The sequence below is a fragment of the Nansenia antarctica genome (assembly GCF_963989245.1).
Source record: "Nansenia antarctica genome assembly, chromosome: 3".
In the NCBI taxonomy this organism is placed as follows: domain Eukaryota; kingdom Metazoa; phylum Chordata; class Actinopteri; order Argentiniformes; family Microstomatidae; genus Nansenia; species Nansenia antarctica.
Window position 1 is genome coordinate 79,221,031 of NC_137688.1, and position 20,713 is coordinate 79,241,743.

The window sequence follows — 20,713 nt, forward strand, 5'->3', positions numbered from 1 at the left end:
CTAATAAACACGCACATACACACACACACACACACACACACACACACTGTGTGAATCTTATTTCACATAAAACAACACAACAACACATGTTAACATTATTGGATGTCAGGTTATTCAACATGGTATTAATTGAACATGCCTACTTGGCAGGTGGCTGGTGTTAAGAACTGAGATGTAGTATAAATGCAGCCAGGACATTTAAGATATAAACATTTTCTCTTTTCAGAGGAAATACAGGTGTCTTTCGTGTCTATAATTTGATGTGTGTGTATTTTTTTGTGTATGTTTTCAGATGAACTTATACAGACTGTGTGTCATCTGGCAATTCAAATGATCAAACATTGTATCTATAGCATAATTCACTCATTCATATAATATCTATACTGAATACACTACATACAGTGTGTGTCATGTTAGCCAAATACTGTACTTGCATTTAATCTATTGAAAACATGACATTTCATCACACACTTGAAAGAGATTTGGACTTCCTACTCTTTGATGTGTGGAGCACTGACTATGTTGTCTCTTCTGCAGGATAACCAATCAAGCTGGAGTTGTGTCCAGGTGACAGGAGCATCAAAGACCAACAAAGGCGGCCCGCCAGACAACTAAGGCTGACCAAGATCTAGACCCACTCTCTTGTGATGGGGGGCACTGAGAAAGCTGCTCTGATTGGCTGGGGCTCTGTCTGTCAGCTGCGTGTCTCAGCCTGAGGAGGAGGTGTGTCTGGGCTGTTGAGGGGGGGTGGGGGGGGTGGCGGGGGTCGGAGAGGGAAGTTACCACAACCTCCTTGGCTTTACTGCAGCAGCAGGAGCATGTCCAGGCCAGCAGCAGCAGCCGCTCTATGGATGTCCTGTGCCATGGCCGATGGGATGGCGAAAGTGAACCTGCTCCTCTGGATTGGTTTCGTGTCCGTGTGGCTGGCGGCGGTGACTCAAGCCCAGCAACAACACCCTGTTGTCACCACGAATTACGGGAAGCTGCGGGGGTTAAAGATGGTCCTACCCAATGAGATTCTCGGGCCCGTGGAGCAGTACTTGGGGATCCCCTACGCGTTAGCTCCCACAGGGGAGAGGCGCTTCCAGCCCCCGGAGCCGCCCATGTCCTGGCCCGGCATCCGGAATGCTACCCAGTTTGCTGCCGTATGTCCCCAGTTCCTGGAAGACCGCTTTTTACTCAATGATATGCTCCCCGTCTGGTTCACAGCCAACTTGGATACAGTGGTAACCTATATGCAGGAACAGAACGAAGACTGCCTATACTTAAACATCTACGTGCCCACGGAGGATGGTATGTCACTCTTGTCAACTCTTTCTTCCATCCCCATTGTTTTTTTTCGCATTCCTTCACTCATTTAACCCAAACGATGCACTGATGCACTGTTCAATGTGCAGTACCGTACGCTGCCAATGGGCACACTGCCAATGGGCACGCATCAAGACTTGAAGTAAATGTGCGACTACTGTGTCCAAAAGAGAATAAACATTGTATTTCTCCTCACTACAGATAGCTTAGAACAGTGCACTGTGTAGTGTTGAGCTTTCCTCCCTGTTGATTTGGTGCAGTGCAGAGGTCCTGTTTGAGGGAGCACTTCTGACTTGGAGTAGTCCTGACACTTAGCCATCTAGGCCTAGTAACAGAGATCCAGAACAAGAGAAAGGGAAAGAAAAAAAAGTGTTGGATGAAAGGTTGGTTAATGCAGTTGAACACATGATTATGGCCAAACCTGAGTACTTTTGCGAGGTCGCGGTTCTTAGGAAACATGACTTGTGACTTCTGAAGGTTAGTCAGGGAGAAATTAACCAATGCATCTGACACTATGGCGCCACGCTAAATTTAGTTTGAGCTCTTGAGTGAAGGCAAGATTAAAACAGTCCATGAAGAGATAATCTGACAATCCCGGTCTGGAGTCACAACCAGGATGTTATTCTGACAGAAATGTATTTCAACATCTTTGTATTTGATTGTAAATTCTTACAATCACCATGAACTGAAATGTTTTAGAATTTTAATACACCGGTATCAGCCAGACTGTCGGTTGTAGGGATGTCGTTTTTACATCTCTTTGTATTCGCAACAATCCTGTCATTATCTTTGTAATCACTGTTAGTCTGATGGAAAAAAGCCAAGCCTCAGCTCACTAAGATTGCTACAGTATGAAGGGTTTTTCTTTCATTGTGTAGACATTAATCGGAGGGATGGAGAGTTGAAATGCAGTGCTGTTGTACCGTGGGTATATTGGTAAGCACGGTAAACCCGTAACAATATAAATTACTCTAAGATAGACAGTTGTTCTAAGTCTATTTTATTTAGAGCCATCATACATTCTTCTTCTTAGTCTAAATTGCCAGTGACGCATGTTACACCACTGAATGCATAGACTAGAATGTATGCATAGACCGTACCAGGTGGAGGTATTCAGAGGTAGCATAGTGACGAATGGTGTCCATAGATGTCAATGTAATGTGAGTCCTGAGGCTTATTGGAAGAAGGATCTGTCCTAAAGGGAAGTACGAGCCGAGAGATCTATCTCTTCCTCGGCAGAGAGCGAGAGTGCCATGGAAGACAACCCTCCATGTTCCACTGCTCCGTGCCGCCCATCATCCTTATGCCCTCACAAGTGGCCTTTTCAAATCTAGTGTAATGTGGAAATATCCTGCCAGCTGAGGATCATAGAGGGATTTATCGTTTTTTTTCTCCTGAAGTGGGTTGACAGATTAGGAGGGTGCTTTCTTTTGTGTCATCAGATTTAAGTCACACACAGGGAACATTCCACTATACCATACATACAGTACATACATACAGTCAAATTGTGATGACTCTTTTCGACTGGGTTGTGAATGCTGTGAATGCTACATTGGCTTCGGTGTTTAGTGTGTGTGAGTCTTAAAATATTGGGGGGGATTGTGAGATTCCTTTATTCTTATGTAGGTATGTTTCTGCAGACAAAGAGCTGCAGTGTGCTGCTGGAGCCAGAGCCTGGCTTTATCTGCCTCTGCAGTGACTGCGGACTGGGGAGGTGGCATATCCAGCTTTATTGTGAATTAATCAGAGTGAATATGTATCCTCGGGGGCTTCTGGGTGATGAGACAATACCACAGCAGGCTCCTCTCCATTTTTAATTGTGAACATCCTCCACATTAGTTCTCCTTTACCATTCAACATGGAACCGAAATAAAAAAGCAGCAATTACGATAAATCACTGCTCGTTACATTCATGTGCTCTCAGAGGGATAATAACCTCTTTACATCTCCGTGGAAGGTGTGATTGATCCCACGGCTTAGGCTCGGTTACACACCTGGAACCTGAACGGTGTGGGAATGAACGATCCGACTGATGGTTATTTACATGAAACTTCCCAATGAACTGTGGTCCCATGCAATGCTTTAACCTTAGAACCGCCGTGAGTAAAGACAAATGTAATATCTTTGCAGATCAAATTTCAGGACCCTCCTTTCATGACTTGTCCTAGATATGTGCGTTCTACCACCCAGTATCCTTACATTTTCAATATCATTCCAGGATAAGCTCATATAAAGCTATTTTGACGTTTTTCTGTGTAGGAAGCAGGCTCATTTACAAGCGGCCAACTAGTGGTCATTGTGTGTGAATAGCAGCTTGAGCATTGTAAAGAGGGGTGAAAAGGTAAAGAGGCGGCTCTTTTAGTAGGTAAAAAGGCACGGCTGTTCTAGTGTTAAAGATGTGTTTTTGATAGGGCATCACAAATGCTGTGTGTTGCTGTCAAATTAGAAATTCATCAAATTAGATCCATCAACGAGACAACATACCGTATAAGCCAGCCAATGCCATAAACATACACTCACCAGCCACTTCATTAGCGCTCGTTAATGCAAATATCTAAATCAGCCGATCACGTGGCAGCAACTCAATGCATTTAGGCATGTAGACATGGTCAAGACGACCTGCTGAAGTTCAAACCGAGCATCAGAATGGGGAAGAAAGGTGATTGAAGTGACTTTGAACGTGGCATGGTTGTTGGTGCCAGACGGGCTGGTTTGAGTATTTCAGAAAGTGCTGATCTACTGGGATTTTCCCGCACAACCATCTCTAGGGTTTACAGAGAATGGTCTGAAAAAGAGAAAATATCCAGTGAGCGGCAGTTCTCTGGGCGAAAATGCCTTGTTGATGGCAGAGGTCAGAGGAGAATGGCCAGACTGGTTCGAGCTGATAGAATGGCAACAGTAACTCAAATAACCACTCTAACCTGGTCTGATGAGTCTTGATTTCTCCTGCAACATTCAGATGGTAGGGTCAGAATTTGGCGTAAACAACATGAAAGCATGGATCCATCCTGCTTTGTATCAACGGTTCAGGCTGGTGGTGGTGGTGGTGTAATGGTGTGAGGGATATTTTCTTGGCACACTTTGGACCCCTTAGTACCAATTGAGCATTGTTTAAATGCCACAGCCTCCCTGAGTATTGTTGCTGACCATATCCCTTTATGACTACAGTGTACCCATCTTTTAATGACTACTTCCAGCAGGATAACGCGCCATGTCACAAAGTTCACATCATCTCAAACTGGTTTCTCGTCATGACTATGAGTTCACTGTACTCGAATGGCCTCCGCTGTCACCATATCTCAATTCAATAGAGCATCTTTGGGATGTGGTGGAAGAGGAGATTCGCACCAGCCGACCAATCTGCAGAAACTGCGTGATTCTATAATATCAATATGGACCAAAATCTCTCCAGCACCTTGTTGAATTTATGCCCCGAAGAATTAACACTACAACAGCTGTGCATATTTTACCTACTAGTAGAGCCGCCTTGGGGGTCAAATAGACCCCCTTTTTAGAATGTAAATCTGCTATTTACACACAGAGATCACTAGAGGGCGCTTCTTTTTTTAGCCTGCCTCCTACACAGAGAAAACTGTAAAACAGCTTTATACTATCTTATCCTGAAGTGATTTTGAAAATGTAAGGATACTGGGTGGTAGAACACACATATCTAGGAAAATTCATGAAAGGAGGGTCCTGAAATTTGATCGAGTGCAAAGATAGATTTTTTTTTTTTTACTCACAGGGGACACCGCTATTCTAGTGTTAAGGCAGTTCTGAAGGCAAACCCTGTACTAGCAAGGTGTACCTAATGAAGTGGCTGGTGTATGTATTTCATTATTACGTTTTCTTTGTATAGCACTTTTGATGAGGGAAAAAAACTAGCATAAAAAAATCTAGCATTATGAACGCCAATGTCCCCAGGCCTGAGTAGGCATAGATTACTTTTTCCTCACTACTTAGTCAAATGTATTTGTTGTAAGTTGCTTTCTATAAAGACGTCTGATAAATGCTAAACATTTTAAAATAAATAAATAATAATAAGAAGAAAAATAAATGGTAGAACAATAGAACAGGAAGATGGAAACAACGATTTGATTGTTTATATTATATTTATATAGCGCTTTTCCAAGGCTCAAAGACACTGAGGCAAGCACACAAAACAAATTAAACGTTGAAAACAAGCAACTATAGACACTTTATACGGTTTATATACAGTTACCTCCCCCAATGTTTTGAGTGGCATGTGTGTTGGTGTATTGCTTTGACCTTATATAATGGCAACTCCAAGGGCCTTGATGATAAGCTGCCAGTCTCTCTGTTGTCCGTGTGTGTTTCTGTCAGCCAGTCATGTGATGGAGAGGCTGAAAGAAAGTCTCAGGGCCAGGTCAACAGCCTACAGAAGACGTGTCACCACAGATCTTGGACACAGAACAACACTCTCAGTTTCAGTCCCTTTTCATTTCAAGGGCAAAGTAACCCACACACGGTCAAAGAACTACACTAGATTATTTCTTGTCAGATCCGGTGTTGTTGGGTATCTGTTTAATGATCTCACAGTCAGTCTGGGAACTTTGACATTTGACATTAAAACACAATATGGATCATCAGAGAAGCTAGTATTTGACAACCTCCTGATCCATATTTAAGCAACTGTTTTGTTTGACATGCAGGAAATGAAATGCATGTACAATTGAAGGTAAATCTGAAGATTGACTTGGGCAGTTAAGATCCTTTCACTATTCACTGGTCCTGAAAAACTCCTTATATGGCAGTAAGTCTTGGGTCATTGTCTGTATCATGAAGCGTGATCCCGTAGATTTGGAGTCATTTGCTTGTACTCAAGCAGACACAATGTTTCTGTACACTTCAGAAAAGCAGACACAATGTTTCTGTACACTTCAGAATACTCAAGCAGACACAATGTTTCTGTACACTTCAGAATACATCCTGATGCTGCGATCAGCAGTGTCATTATCAGTAAAGACACAGTAGCCAGTTCTAGTGGCAGCTATACATGCCCAAACCATAACACTCCCTCCACCATGTTTCACAGATGAGTTCTGATTACAAACAATGTTGTATGATCTATGAGCAAAGGTCTTTCCATGTAAAATCTTTCATTATATGTGACAGGGTCTGGTTAAAAAGTGCTTTGAAAATAGTTGAAGATATGCTTAGTTGAATGTTGGTACACCTCAAACCAAACCATAGCGGAGAAACACTCTGAATCAAAACAGACGCGTTTGCTACCATCACGTTGATAGCTAGCTAAGAGCTAAGAAGGAACATCGCTATGAACAAAACTGCATGTTTAGCACATCACAACATGCTGATAGAACATCAACATGCTAAAAACACATCACTACACATAATTAGATGATCACACAGTTCTTGCTTTTGAACATGTCCTGAAACGTAGACCTACATTTGTTTACAAGCCATGTATCACTTACCCAGTAGCTTAAAGCAGGATGGGACGTGATACAGTGAATCTAATTCACAAATGATGAGTATTTAGTGATCCTAAAATTGTTGTTTGTTATATTGAGTGGACTCTTCCTCACTTCCATAATAGGAAAACAAAAAGGAAAATAATCTTTAAAAAAAGAAAAAGCTTTTTGGTCATTTGCGTGACTTGAGAATTGCTGAAATGCAGACCTTTTCACCAGACCTGGGCCCTATTCCACGAAGCTTGATAAAGTTCTAAGCCTCGAAAATGTTAGCTTGCGTTCGGTGCCATCAATGTGGCTCAAATAATTCGCTGCTTGGTTGAGCTCCTTCTGAGTCAGATATAATTAGCCTGCTCGCGACCAGGCTAAAACACAGGCTATAGTAAGACGCGCTCAAAAAAGGCTCACAGGCGGAAACTAAACCCCGAACGACAGTTCCTCATGTGTCTTTTAGGAAATATTAGTTCCCACTTCACACGAGATAGATAGATTAGATAGTTTGACTGTGTGATAGATAGATAATTTGATATTTTGAAAGTGTGATCGATCGATAGATAGTTTGATTGTGTGATAGATAACTTGATATTTTGAAAGTGTGATAGATAGATCGATAGATTAATAAGTAATAAAGAAAATAATAAATAATAAATAATAAATAATTAATAATTAATAAAGAAAAGAGTGTACAATTTTTTGGGGTAATTCTGTCAACTTGCATTGCTGTCATCACAGCGGTCTGGCTGGCGTAGTGGTTAAGGCAGCCGACTGGAGTCCCAAAGGTTGCGTGTTCAAGACTTGACTAAGTCATTCTTTTTTTTTTTTTTTACATTTAACCGAAGATTTCATGCAAAGGCTTCAAACACCATTGTAATCGTGTCAGTTCTTGTAAATTAGCCTGCACCATCATTTTATAGCCTACATACTTTTTTAGATGAGATTTTAGATTAGATTCAGACAACGAAATGCAGTAAAAAGTGCGTCTGAAGAGGGATTTGAACCACCGATATAAAATGACGAATAAATCCTGTGGCAGCGGTCGATACCACTAGGCCATTGTGGCAATATGACGGTTTGTAGCCTGCTGCGGATATCACCACAGTAGTAATATTCATTTATTAAAATATGAACATATAACAATAACTGGGGCTAGTATGACCTACGCATTTAATCGGTCAGCAATTTCTTGCCAAACCATTTCCCTCGCCTTCTTAATTGCGGCAGTATTGCACTATTTTACATCTTATTTTTCTGTCTTCATAAAAATCAATAATTCGGAATGCTGCGCAAATGTAGTACCCCTGCAGAGTGGAGTATCTTCATTTCGACAGATCGACTCTTCGGGGCTGTGTATGTCTGCGTGCACGCGCCCATATCGAAGATTTGTAAGCCTGTCTTCTGTGAACACTGATGACACAAGGCTGATCCTCGTTCGAGGAATCACCTGAGGCTTGAATTCCAATCTCGAGTTGCCTGAGCGCCGCATTTATTTATATCGCAGCTATACTGATCCACCTTTAGTGGAATGGCCCCCTTGTCAAGTATTATGAAAAACTCACTTTTTGGACCAATCGCAAAGCCACGCCCCCTTTGAAAACTCGGACAAACAAACAACGCTTCACTGACAGTGACTGACTGACCGACCGTGACTGAATGACATTCAATGACTTACAAAGGCGGGAGTTGGCAAATTCTGATTTCTGATTTACCACAGCAAGTAATGATGTCTTTTAAAGATGACAAGAATATTTTGTCAAGAAGTTTTCACCATCAGATATTAGAGAGTTGTTTGTCCGAGTTTTCTGCCTGTAGTGACTTTTGCTGTGATATGATTGGACAACTTCTGTTTTGGGGTGTGACTTAGCGATAGGGGTAGTGGTGGTCTAGTCACTAGTGAGTTGGACTTGTGATCGGAAGGTTGTGAGTTCAAATTCCGCCTGAAACCACACCTCTACTAGTGTACCCTTGAGTAAGGCACTTAGCCCTCAGTTACTCCAGGGGGAATGTCCCTGTAATTCGTAATTGTAAATCGCTTTGGATTAAAAGCGTCTGCTAAATGGCAAAAATGTAATAGATCCATTAGGCCTCTGATGACCCTACTAACACAGAAACTATGAGTATGTTTTGTTGGAGAGATAGACAAGAACTGGGGCAATTGCTGAGAAAAATTGTTGTCTTGTATTCTGGTAAGACATTTACTGTTCCATAGATATCCATAATCAACATAATGTGACACAGTCTGATCATTTGGTCCTCATGTCGGGATCCGATGTAACAACCTGACTTTTCTTTAGAAAAATGTGAATAAATTTCTGCGTTGTTGAAAATCAACGACACATCGCTCGTCGACTAACACAGCTTGTTTTGTGAGCCTGCTAACAATGTAAAGTAGTGTTCTAGTTAACTAGGTAGCAGTGGGGGGGATTACTCACCCAATCCGTTCCGTTGTTGCAGTATTTTGGCAAATTTTTTGGCTTCACTAGCGAGTTTGTGTTGTGATTCGTATTTCCTGTATTTCCGTCGTTTCAAAAGAAAAGTCTGAACATCTTGATTGGTTGCCGACATGAGGACCAAAAGACTAGAATGTGTCACACATTGCGATGATATGCTAGAGATAGTTATTCTCCGAAGTCTACGTCTCATCCAAGTCATCTGCGAGTAGGTATAAAGTATATATACTGTATATACCTTATGTATATATTGTTAACTATCTATGTTGTGTCATAATTTAGGCCTAATCATTTTAGATCCTGTTTCCAAAGATCGTTTCGCTTCAACATGAACTTGCAGCGCGAGATTGGTCAGTCTGTACTTTTCCTTTCCCAACATTGATGTAGCAAGTCATTTATCAGCATATAGGCTACTACTTGTTTTCATGTACACCTATGGCTTTGCCTTCAGCAAAGGGGCGGCTGTGGCGCAGGAGGTAGAGTTGGCAGATCGGCGGTTCGAGCCCCGGCTGGCCACATGTCGAAGTGTCCTTGGGCAAGACACTGAACCCCAAATTGCTCCCAGTGAGCGGCAAGTACCTTGCATGGGTGCTTGCCGCCATTGGTGTGTGAATGTGTGTGTGAATGGGTGAATGAGAGGCCGTTGTAAAGCGCTTTGGAGCAGCAAAAAAGGCTCTATATAAGTGCAGTCCATTTACCATTCAGCAGGCAAATACTACCGGATAGTTTCACAATAGCGGCCATTCTGAACTTGACTTTTATAAATGCACTCATTACTATTAATTAGTAAATATCCAATTCAGGATAATGCTTTATAATAATGTTTAGCATTTGTTTTGTATGTTTATATATATAGATAGATAGATATTGAGCCAACCATTAACAAAACCCTGGTACCCATGGTAAGCCTTATTAATGAGTCAATAAGAACACCTTTTACATAATGAAAACATTATTTAAAATTGTCTTTATGAATGCATTAATTATAATTCATAGATTACTGGCATTTACTGATGTAGGGATATATGTGTGTGTGTGTGTGTGTGTGTGTGTGTGTGTGTGTGTGTGTGTGTGTGTGTGTGTGTGTGCGTGCGTGTGTGTGTGTGTGTGTGTGTGTGTGTACAGGCCTGTGCCCATGTGTGTGTAACTAAACAGGGTAGGGCAGGGCAGATGTGGGAGCTCATGGTTTAGTGCATTAAACTGACACGCCACTTGCCTTTGTATATACAGCTTGAGGTCTGCTCACTATTGCCTGTTTCTCATGAGCGAGTATTCAACAATACCTATTCAGCTGTGTATACCAAGGCTGTGTATACCAAGGCATAACACAGTTAACAAGACAATGTTTATGTTACTGAAAGACAAATCGGAACGTAACTGATATGGCACTAAGAAAATCAGCATAGGTGCTGGTGAATGTGCACTGAACACTTTATTAGGAACACCAGCATGTATCCATGGACTCAACCTGCCGTGTGTCAACAGTCCAAGCTGGTGGAGGTGGTGTAATGGTGCGGGGAATGTTTTCTATGCACACTTTGGGCCTGTTTATATCAATCAATCATCACTTGAATGCCACAGCCTAATTGAGTATTGTTGCTGACCATGTGCATCCCTTCATGGCCACAAGGTACCCATCTTCTAATGGCTACTTCCAGCATGATGATGCACCATGTCACAAAGCAAGTCACAAAGCAAAGGTCTCGCCTCAAACTGTTTTCATGAACATGACAATGAGTTCAGTGTTCTTCAGTAGCTTTCCCCGTCACCGGATCTGAATCCAATAGAACACCTTTGGGGATGTGGTAGAACGGGAGATTCACAGCTTGAAAGTGCACCTGAAAAAATCATGTCGTCATGGACCGGAATCTCAAAGGAATGTTTCCAACATCTTGTGGAATGCAAGGAAGAATTTTGGCTGTTTTGAGAGCGAAGGGAAGCCCTACCCAATATTAGTATAGTGTTTTGTAACTTTATAGGTTACATGATTGATTGACAGTTAAAAGAGATTGATTAATATGTTACATGATTGATTGATAGTTAAAAAGAAGTATATTTCTGTTGTATTAGCTAAGAATGGGTAGAACTTCAGATTCTAGAATGCCTTGCAGCAAGACGTCATATTGACAGTGTGTTGTTTTTGAGAAATGCGAATTATACACATTGAATTTAAAGTGAATATCTAATAGCTTGTTTTATAGAAAAGGAAGCGATCAGAAGTGTATGTCTGCAGAATTTGTATATAAAGAACCTTTCGCTTGATATCACCAGTCCTAGCCATCCTTTCAGAAGGTAAAAATACTACATAGTGTTCCTAATAACGTGTTCGGTGAGCGTATGTCTGACCTCATCATCATCCTGACTGCATTTACTGTCCTGCTCGTTATGATTACTATCATTTTCGAGCAGTGAGTCAACATGGTCCTGTTATTTAATGTGGTGGTATCAGGTGAGTTGTGACTGTTGCAAGCATCTCAGACTAGACAAGTCAATCACACACAAGATGTTAATGTCGTACAGTATGAGAGGCCAATCAGACTGGATGCCAATGGACCTATTGCTAAGCCACGCCCCCCGTTGAAAACTCGGACTAACAAACAACGCTTCACTGACAGTGATTGACTGACCGACTGTGACTGAATGACATTCAATGACTTACAATGGCGGGAGTTGGCACATTTCTGATTTCTGATTTACCACAGCAAGTAATAGACATTTTTTTTTTTTTTAAAGATGACAAGAATATTTAGTCTAGAAGATTTTCACCATCAGATATTAGCGACTTGTGGCCTGGTCTAGTGGTCTAGCACCGCGGTCTTCAGTGCACACGTATGCCCATGTCGGTATGGGTTCGAATCCGGCCCATGCCCTGCTGACATGCCCACTCTCCCTACTTTCCTGTCAGTCTTCACTATCTGTCCAATACAATTAAAAAATAAATATAAGTGGGACTGCCCCACTCAGAAAAAAAAAAGAAGAAGATATTAGCGACTTGTTTGTCTGAGTTTTCTGCCTGTAATGACTTTTGCTGTGATATGATTGGACAATGTCTATGTCGGGGGTTTGGCTTAGCGATAGGTCAATTAGACTGGGTGCAGTCTACATTCAGTGTCTCGAGGTCTTGAGGTGATGAGCTCTGCAATCTGAAGGATAAGGTCAAGGGGAACTCTGTACTATTTATGGTGACTGATGTATTATGATGTAAAATGTATCTCAGAATCTCTATGTATTTGACTGTGGATCAAATTAATGTTAAAGGTGAGGGTTGACTTGATTTGACACGATGGCACTTGTTGTCAGGTCAAGTCAAGTCAAGTTTATTTATAAAGCACATTTAAAACAACTTTCGCTGACCAAAGTGCTGTACATGGATTAAGATCAGAATAAAAGGCTAAATCACAATATACACAATCATAACAATGCAAGCACAAAGACACACATAAAGGTCAGAAAAGAGCAACAAATAAAAAAAAAACACTTTAAGGAAACGCTAAAGAATACAAATACGTTTTAAGTCTGCATTTGAAAGTCAATGGAGGCGGCAAATTTAATTGAGAGGGGGATGGAGGCACAGTCCACAGTCTAGCGGCTGCCACAGCAAAGGCACGCTCACCCCTGCTTTTGACACTTGACCTCGGGACAGCCAGGAGCCCTAAGCTAGATGACCTAACTGACTTGGAGGTGGAATAGGGGGTTAAAAGGTCTTCAATGTAAGAGGGAACCTATTCAGAGCTTTAAAACACAAAAAGGAGGACCTTAACACTAGACTTTTTATTTTATTTTTTTATATCTTTGCTCTCGATCAAATTTCAGAACTCCCCTTTCATGACCTTTCCTAGATATGTGCGTTCTACCACCCAGTATCCTTACATTTTCATCAGGATGAGCTAGTTACAGGGGTGGCCAACCAGTCGGAGACTAAGAGCCACAATAGTCAATTTTGGCGTCAATTTTGGCGAGTTGTTTCTATACAATTTACTTATGTGACATTAAGGTAATGAATAAAGGAGACAACGTAGTACATCTTTCCTAGCAGGCAGACTGGTTCAATCTCCTTAGAAACAAAACATAACCGATTTAGCTATTCTCAACTCTAAACGAACTGCACTGTTAAAACACTAGATTAGACCTCACCTGTGTCCCTGTCCCTGTCACCTGTTTAGACCTCAACTGTGTCCCTGTGCTTGTCTCTGCTGCCCTTTGACCAAAAGAGCTCTTTATGTCCATTTTCCTTTTTTTCCCCTGGCATATTTGTTTTACCAGCTCACCTAGTAAAAGTGAGACGATTGACAATATCAAAAACATGCTTGCACACACATATAACTTACTCACACACAAGTCAGTGTTACTGGCCCCAATTTGGTACAATTATTACTGAAATTATTGAGAATGGAGAAATTGTTGACATACATAAACTAGCTGTTGTAATCTTTAATGTTCGCTAACTAGCGAACTCACTAAAATAACATTAGAACATGTTTGTACTGACAGAACATGACATGAACTTGTTCATTAATATGTTACATTTGAACCAACAGTATGTAAACATACAGTTTGTTTAACACACCTGAATGAACGAGAATCGTGGACATGGTTTTAACATGAACGTTGGCTTGTTTATTGAGGAACCGATGTCCCGCTCCAGTGTTGCCAGATAGGCCTACTTTTGGTCACTCTGGGCGGGTGGGATTCGGCTGGTTGGGCTTGAAATTGTCAATCCCGTCTGGCAACCCTGTGCTCCACTACAGCGCTTGGCTAGTGGGGTGAGATGGAGCCGGGAGGTTTTGAGTTACCGTTGTGTGGAGTGGATAAAATCACCAAAATGACTAAACGTGTTTCAGAATTTTTTAAAATGTAAACCAGGTATGGTGAGTGCCATGAATTGCCATACCAAAACGACGCCTATTGAGACACAGAGAGCGATCCACGCACTTTTAATGAATGGATTAAAGAGTCGCACAGAGACAGGCAAAGAGCCACATGCGGCTCGCGAGCCGCGGGTTGGCCACCCCTGAGCTAGTATAAAGCTATTTTGCAGTTTTTCTGTGTAGGAGGCAAGTTAATCTACAAGGCGGCCAACTAGTGGCCAGCTTTCCATTGTAAAGATGGTGGCTTTTGACCCCCGAGGCGGCTCTTATAGTAGGTAAAAAAGGCACGACTGTTCTGGTGTTAAAATCCATCCTGAACCGCACTGGAAGCCATTGGAGAGAGGCAAACATTGTACCATGTGTTTAACATGGACACTTACATGTTCAATAGTTTTTTTCTTCTATGGCACATGGTGGAGTATGGCTTCATGGAAGTAATCCTTTACATTATTTTGTGATGATTGCCTCCATGTGTGAGATTTGTGTAATCCACAGCTGTGGTTTGTGAACAGCTGACATCAGAATACTAACACATTTTGGGCTCTATTTTAACAACCCAAACACAATTGTTGACATAAACGCTAAGGCATTACACTAGGGGGCGCTAGGGAGCGTTATACTTGTGCGGTGTTATCGGTTGGTGTACATGCCAGTGGCAGCGTCTGAAGGGCTTCAGATGAACAAAGAGATTTGTCGAGGGCTTGACTACTGACTGACCAATCAAAACGAGTTCCATAGCCAAATATAATAATAATAATAATAATACATTAGACTTATATAGCGCTTTTCTAGAAACTCAAAGAAGCTTTACAAACGGAAAAGATCGAGTAGTAATAATAAAAAGAAACAATTAATTAAGGTAGTGCTGGGGACACATGGGAAGGGGAGGGGAAGAGGGTTAACTGGTGAAGGCGAGCTTGAAGAGGTGGGTTTTGAGGGCCTGTTTAAATGTTGGGAGGGTGTTGGCCTGTCTGATGTGGTTGGGGAGGGCGTTCCAGAGGGACGGGGCTGCGGCTGAAAAGGCCCTATCACCCCAGGTCCGGAGCTTGGTCCTGGTGGTCTTGAGGGTGGTTTGGTCATCAGACCTGAGGCAACGGGAGGGGGTGTGGAGGGGGACGAGGTCGGCAAGGTAGAACCAGATTGTTGATGGCTTTGTAAGTGGTGAGTAGGATTTTGAATTGGATCCTGTGAATATGGTGAGCTCACCAGTGTATTTAAGGTGTTCAGTGGCTCATGTTTTTTTTCCTCAACCCAGATTAACGGCGGGAGAAAACAATTGCACCTGTATATTAAATGTTCGATGACAAATTAGGGAAGTTGTCCAGACATCACAGCACGTACGTATCACTATAGGATGCATTTGCGATATCCTAATGGACATAAAATCGTGCAAGATTGAGCCGATAATGTGAAGAATTAGTGAAGCTTTCACATAAACTAGCCTTGGCTAGAAATGTAACAACCTTGTGGACTATTAGGCCTACTGTTAAAATTAACAACTCATTTGATGCGCCACTGCTGTCATAAACAGCAGCGCTTGTACTAAGAGGTAGTTTTGGTGGGTCATTGATGTCCCTGTGTGATGTGTGGCCTGTGAGTAAAGAAAAATGTTACATCTTTGCAAAATGTCTAACTTCAGGACCCTCCTTTCATGACTTTTCCTAGATATGTGCGTTCTACCACCCAGTATCCTTACATTTTCAAAATCACACCAGGATAAGCTAATATAAAGCTATTTTGACGTTTTTTTGTGTAGGAAGCAGGCTAATTTACAAGCGGCCAACTAGTGGTTGTTGTGTGTAAATAGCAGCTTGAGCATAATAAAGAGGGGATCCCCGAGGCGGCTCTTTTAGTAGGGAAAAAAGCATGGCTGTGTTAAAGGACGCACCTCAATTAACGCCAATCCTCCCACCTCAGCGCGAGCGTATTGATTTGATACTGTCAATATTTACAAGCTGAAATTGCCAACACACTTGCTTTTTACAATACGGTTGTTTTGTGCCCAGCTGGAAATCTAGCACCTTATCATTCTACAACATGCCTCGTTAAAACTACTCACATTACAATTAATCTGTTTCCGCAGAAACCCTAAGACCCGTTTTTAATGCATTTTTTTTTGATCAAAGCTGGGTTTTTTTGGTTTGTCAATGTGGAAAAAAAGAAAAGAAAATATGTTGCCGCTTATCCCCTCTACTTTTCTCCTGTTGTTGACCGTAGGAGCCAACTCAAACAATCAAGGCGCAGATTTCACCAATAATGATGGTGGCGAAGATGAAGGTATTTTTCTGTATTTTTTTCCCTTTTTTTGACAAAAGAAAAGCCTGATACTCGTGCATGACAGAGAATCTTTTTTTAAAAATTGGGTGAATTGAATTGATTTGTTTTGGTTTTTCCCCCCTTGATGTGCATCAATGCGCACCTCTGGGCTCTTCATTTTTGAACAACCTCTTTCCTCTTTGGAGATCTAGTTAATTTAGAGTGAATCAGAGGGAAGTGTCTAAGGTGAAAGGTCACCTCTAAACGGGAATGAGGTGTACGCTCCAATAGTCACCAGAATCACCCCCCCACCCCCCCTTTGCTGCAAAGTGAAAGATGTTAAATTAAAACTCTGCATGTGTTTTCTCTTGCCTCCTCTGAGAAACGGTCATGTTTCTCTTACGTTTTCTTTTTCATTGCTCGGTGAAGCATGAACACTAACCCCATATTGTTTTGACAGTTGGAATCTGTTCATTATTGTACTCTGTCAAAAATGTGTGTCACAAAATTGTAATATTAACAGCTCGCTATTGTGCATGGTACTAACCAAGTGGTGGTTTTGCTGTCAAGTGGCTCTGGACATTGGAGTGATGTAGGTAAGGTACCATTGGGACATTGGGGTGATGTCGGTAAGGAGCCACTGGGAAAAGTCTCAGTCATAGGGCACTATTTGTCTTCCATGAATTAAAATCAAGGGCCACAAAACGCTGTGACATTTTGGATCACTGACTGTACTAACTACTGCAGGCTTTAACCAGACATTTTCCTACCTCTGAATGATGTAGAAGCCCCGATTGCCTTTTTATAAACTTGATGAAATTAAAACGTAATGTGTGGGAGTTGAAAAGTGCAGTACTCTGTTCAGCTTTCGCTAGCAAGTGCATTTCTAAAAACCCTTTTCTACGTATCCTCGTCTCTCTTTAACCTTGTATCTTGTCAACTTAGCTAGTAATAACCAGAGACATTTATTATTTTTCTTTCTCAGAAATCCTTTTCAGAAGCCCTTGCATGGCTTAGATGCTAGTTATTGACTTAGTCCTCACTCCTATGTATATTTATACATATTTTCTCAACGTGTATTATTTCACTGTGTGAGGAACATGATCCTCTGTTCATATTCTCCTGTGTATACATTCTTAAATGAAAGATAGTCTTCTGAACACATTTTGAAATGCCTGGATAAATCCTATTTTAATACTCCCTCCTTATCCTCCTTGTGCCATGCCCACGCCTGTGTGTTCAGGAGTGCACAAAGTATCGATGCAGTCTGACAGTTTAAACATCTGCAGTGGCGATGAATTACTCCCTTGGCTCCCCCGAGGTCCTACCTATGCCTAGACGAGCGTCTACTGCAGACGAGGAGCCACCCAGCAGCACTGCAGCCCCATCCTCCAACCTTCTGTTCTCTTCTCTCAGAAAACCTCAGGCTAAACTAAGGAAGAACCTCCTGTTCTCTGGGAAGCTTTCAACAACTTTTACTAACTAAACCACTGGGCTCTATTTAAAACAAAAGTTCCTATGGATATATATATATATATATATATATATATATATATATATATATATATATATATATTATTGAATTACCTCTTGGAATAAGATCTAGGGCAAGTGCACTTTAGACATTCTTGTAATTGTTTCTTTGTTCTTTTAGACATTGACAGCATGGCTAAGTACATTACAGTATACTATAGTGTGGTAATGCTTTTTTTAACACACACTCATTTTGACATAAACTCTGCACAGTTCTGGTTCAGTTCTTGTTTACTGACAGGTCCCCGACCTTGAGAGACCTGTGTATCCCTGTGTCAGAGCACTTTAATAATAATAATAATAATAATAATAATACATTAGACTTATATAGTGCTTTTCTAGACACTCAAAGCCCCTTTACAAACTGAAAAGATCGAGTAGTAATAATTAAAAAAGACAAAAAATAAATAAAATCCCAACCACCAGGTTATCCATTTCAATTTTACTCATAGGACATACTTCACTCCATATCTGCTACATAAAATAAAGACCATACCTTCACCTAACTGTACTCTTTGCACCCGAAATACAGTTGGCACCTTTTTTCATATGGTATGGGAATGCCCGGGAGTGGCTGATTTCTGGAGGACAGTTTGTGATGCTTTGTCCCTGATCCTGTCCAAACACATTCCACACTCACCATTAGTCCTATTGTTAAATGACAGTTCAAACCTGGATCTAAACATCAAACAAAGACGCATCTGGCTGGCCGGCCTTACAGCAGCCAAAAGGCTTATAGCTTGCAGGTGGAAGTCACCCCATTTCTTGACTACGCAGAGATGGATATTAGACTTCATTGACATAGCCAGCATGGAACACTGGATAGCCAACAGGCATCATGCAATTTCGGACAATGTTTCATGCTGGGACCAAACTATAACCATCCTCAAGACACTATTATAGGCTAATCGATTTGCTCCTTCCATAGGGTCCTGTAGGGAGGGGGGGGGGGGGGGCGGGGGGCTGTGATTGGGTGGGGGGTGGTGGGCGGGGGGCTGTGATAGGGGGGGGTGGGTGGCGGGGGGGTTGTGATTGGGCGGGTGGGTGGGAGGTATCTGGCGGGAGGGACATTTGTGGGAGGAGGGGTAGGTGGGGAATTATTGGGGTAAAGGGAGATTGGGAAGGGAAGGGGAGGGGGGGGGGTTGAAAAGTTTTATGCGCATTTTGTATTTGTACTGGTAAACCGTATTTGTGTTATTCTATTTTCTCCTTTGTTTATTTGTATGTTACCACTCCCCTTGTTTTACTCCCTGAAATAATAATAAAAAATTGATCACAAAAAAAAAAAATAAATAAAAGAAAGTATAGGGGCCTAATTGAGGTAGTGCTGGGGACACATGGGAAGGGGAGGGGGAGAGGGTTAACTGGTGAAGGCGAGCTTGAAGAGGTGGGTTTTGAGGGCCTGTTTAATGGGGTGTTGGCCTGTCTGATGTGGTTGGGGAGGACGTTCCAGAGGGACTACCGGTATATTGAACAGGAAGTGGGACGAACTCCATCCCGTCTGGAGGAGCTCATTGTCCCCTGCATGTCATTAACTTCCATCTCCATCCCCTCCATTAACACTTGGAAAATGCTGAAACCAATGGAAAATTCAGATGACCCCCCGCCCCCCCCCCCCTCCCCCCCTCCCCTATAATATTCACATATGAATAATGTGTACGGCGCCGCTCGGCCCATGCAGAAACTATCCCCCCCCCCCCGGCCCGCTGTGCCAGTGATGAATATCTGGGGCATGCTGCCTACAGAGTCACGCAGGCGGCACCAGTGGGGCCTCTACTGAGGGGCACATGGAGCACACAGAGCAGAACACTTGAAACAGTTTTATTTCTCAGGTTTTTAAGTGCTCAGGATGTGACAGGATTGGGACATGCCGCTCCTCAGACCTCCCCCCTCTCATAAGATAAAACGTGCTTCTAAATCTGTACACGAGAGAGGTCCACGTACCTCACCTCAACAGAGCACTTTACAACAAAGGAGTTGGGAGAGGGAGAGTGACTTTGCTTCTGTTTGATAGAGAGGCCTGACCAAATTCCATCTTAAATCCCTGCAGTTTGCTTCAAAAAGGGCTTCAAAAAGTTGTGTAAAGGCCCCGCGGTGGTGTAGCGGTCTAAGCACTAGCCACTAGTGCAAGCTGCCCACCGGGGACTGGGTTCGTATCCCAGCTCGCCAGATCCGGATATGGCTGGGGCACACACGGGGAGCGGCATATTGGGCGGCCGCTCCCAAGGGCGGTATAGGAGTATTTCCGGACAAGGATCCGTCGCGCAACAGCGCCCCCGGGGTGCCGGAATAACAGGTGCTGGGCTCGAGGAGCCAGTCAGCTAGTCTGCCTGGCGGCCTCTTCTGGGACTGCCGGCCACGGGGTCGTGCGGCGGATCCTTCGCAATAGGCAGGGGATAATTGGATGCTAGGTTGGGTTCAATTGGCTACCAAATTGGGTGAAAAAGGGATAAAATCTGAAAAAATAAATAAATAAATAAAAAAGATGTGTAAAGAGATTCTTCCTGTATAAAATGCAAAAAAATTGTATGGCAAGTGGCCCTTTCTCTATGTGCATCTGGAATGTTTCACTTGGTTCAGCAGGTCCTAAATGATACATTCAATTAAGGAGCTTGGCATGGAGAGAGTGTCCAGTAAACCAGTAAGAGGACATGACTTACTTATTCCTCCATCTTGTTTCAGCCCAGTCTTTGAAAATCAGTGGACTGTAATTTAGTTTCCTGTCCTATTAACCGTGGCTGAGGTATGGGGTCCTTCTCATAATGGCCTCAACACCAGAACAGCAAACTGTTCAGGGAGAGAGAGGGGGGGGGGGCGGGTTGGGGGAGGAGGGCAGGTGAAGAGCTGT

The 20,713-nt window shown here is 42.4% G+C and overlaps 1 protein-coding gene across 4 annotated transcripts in view; it reads left to right on the forward strand.

Moving 5' to 3' along the window:
* Positions 1-896: 896 nt before the first annotated feature.
* The window catches only part of nlgn4xa (neuroligin 4 X-linked a), a gene marked incomplete at its 3' end in the record, with an annotated part of 82,698 nt that continues 62,881 nt past the window's right edge, over positions 897-20,713 (forward strand). Inside the window, exons 1-2 of one of the 4 annotated variants that reach the window (XM_080525370.1) lie at positions 948-1,293; positions 16,294-16,353. In XM_080525370.1, coding sequence (XP_080381496.1) covers positions 999-1,293; positions 16,294-16,353 — 355 coding nt within the window. In that variant the 5' untranslated portion in view covers positions 948-998. Of the gene's footprint in view, positions 1,294-16,293; positions 16,354-20,713 lie in introns of all 4 variants that reach the window. The other 3 variants (XM_080525371.1, XM_080525372.1, XM_080525373.1) reach the window with 3 other exon arrangements.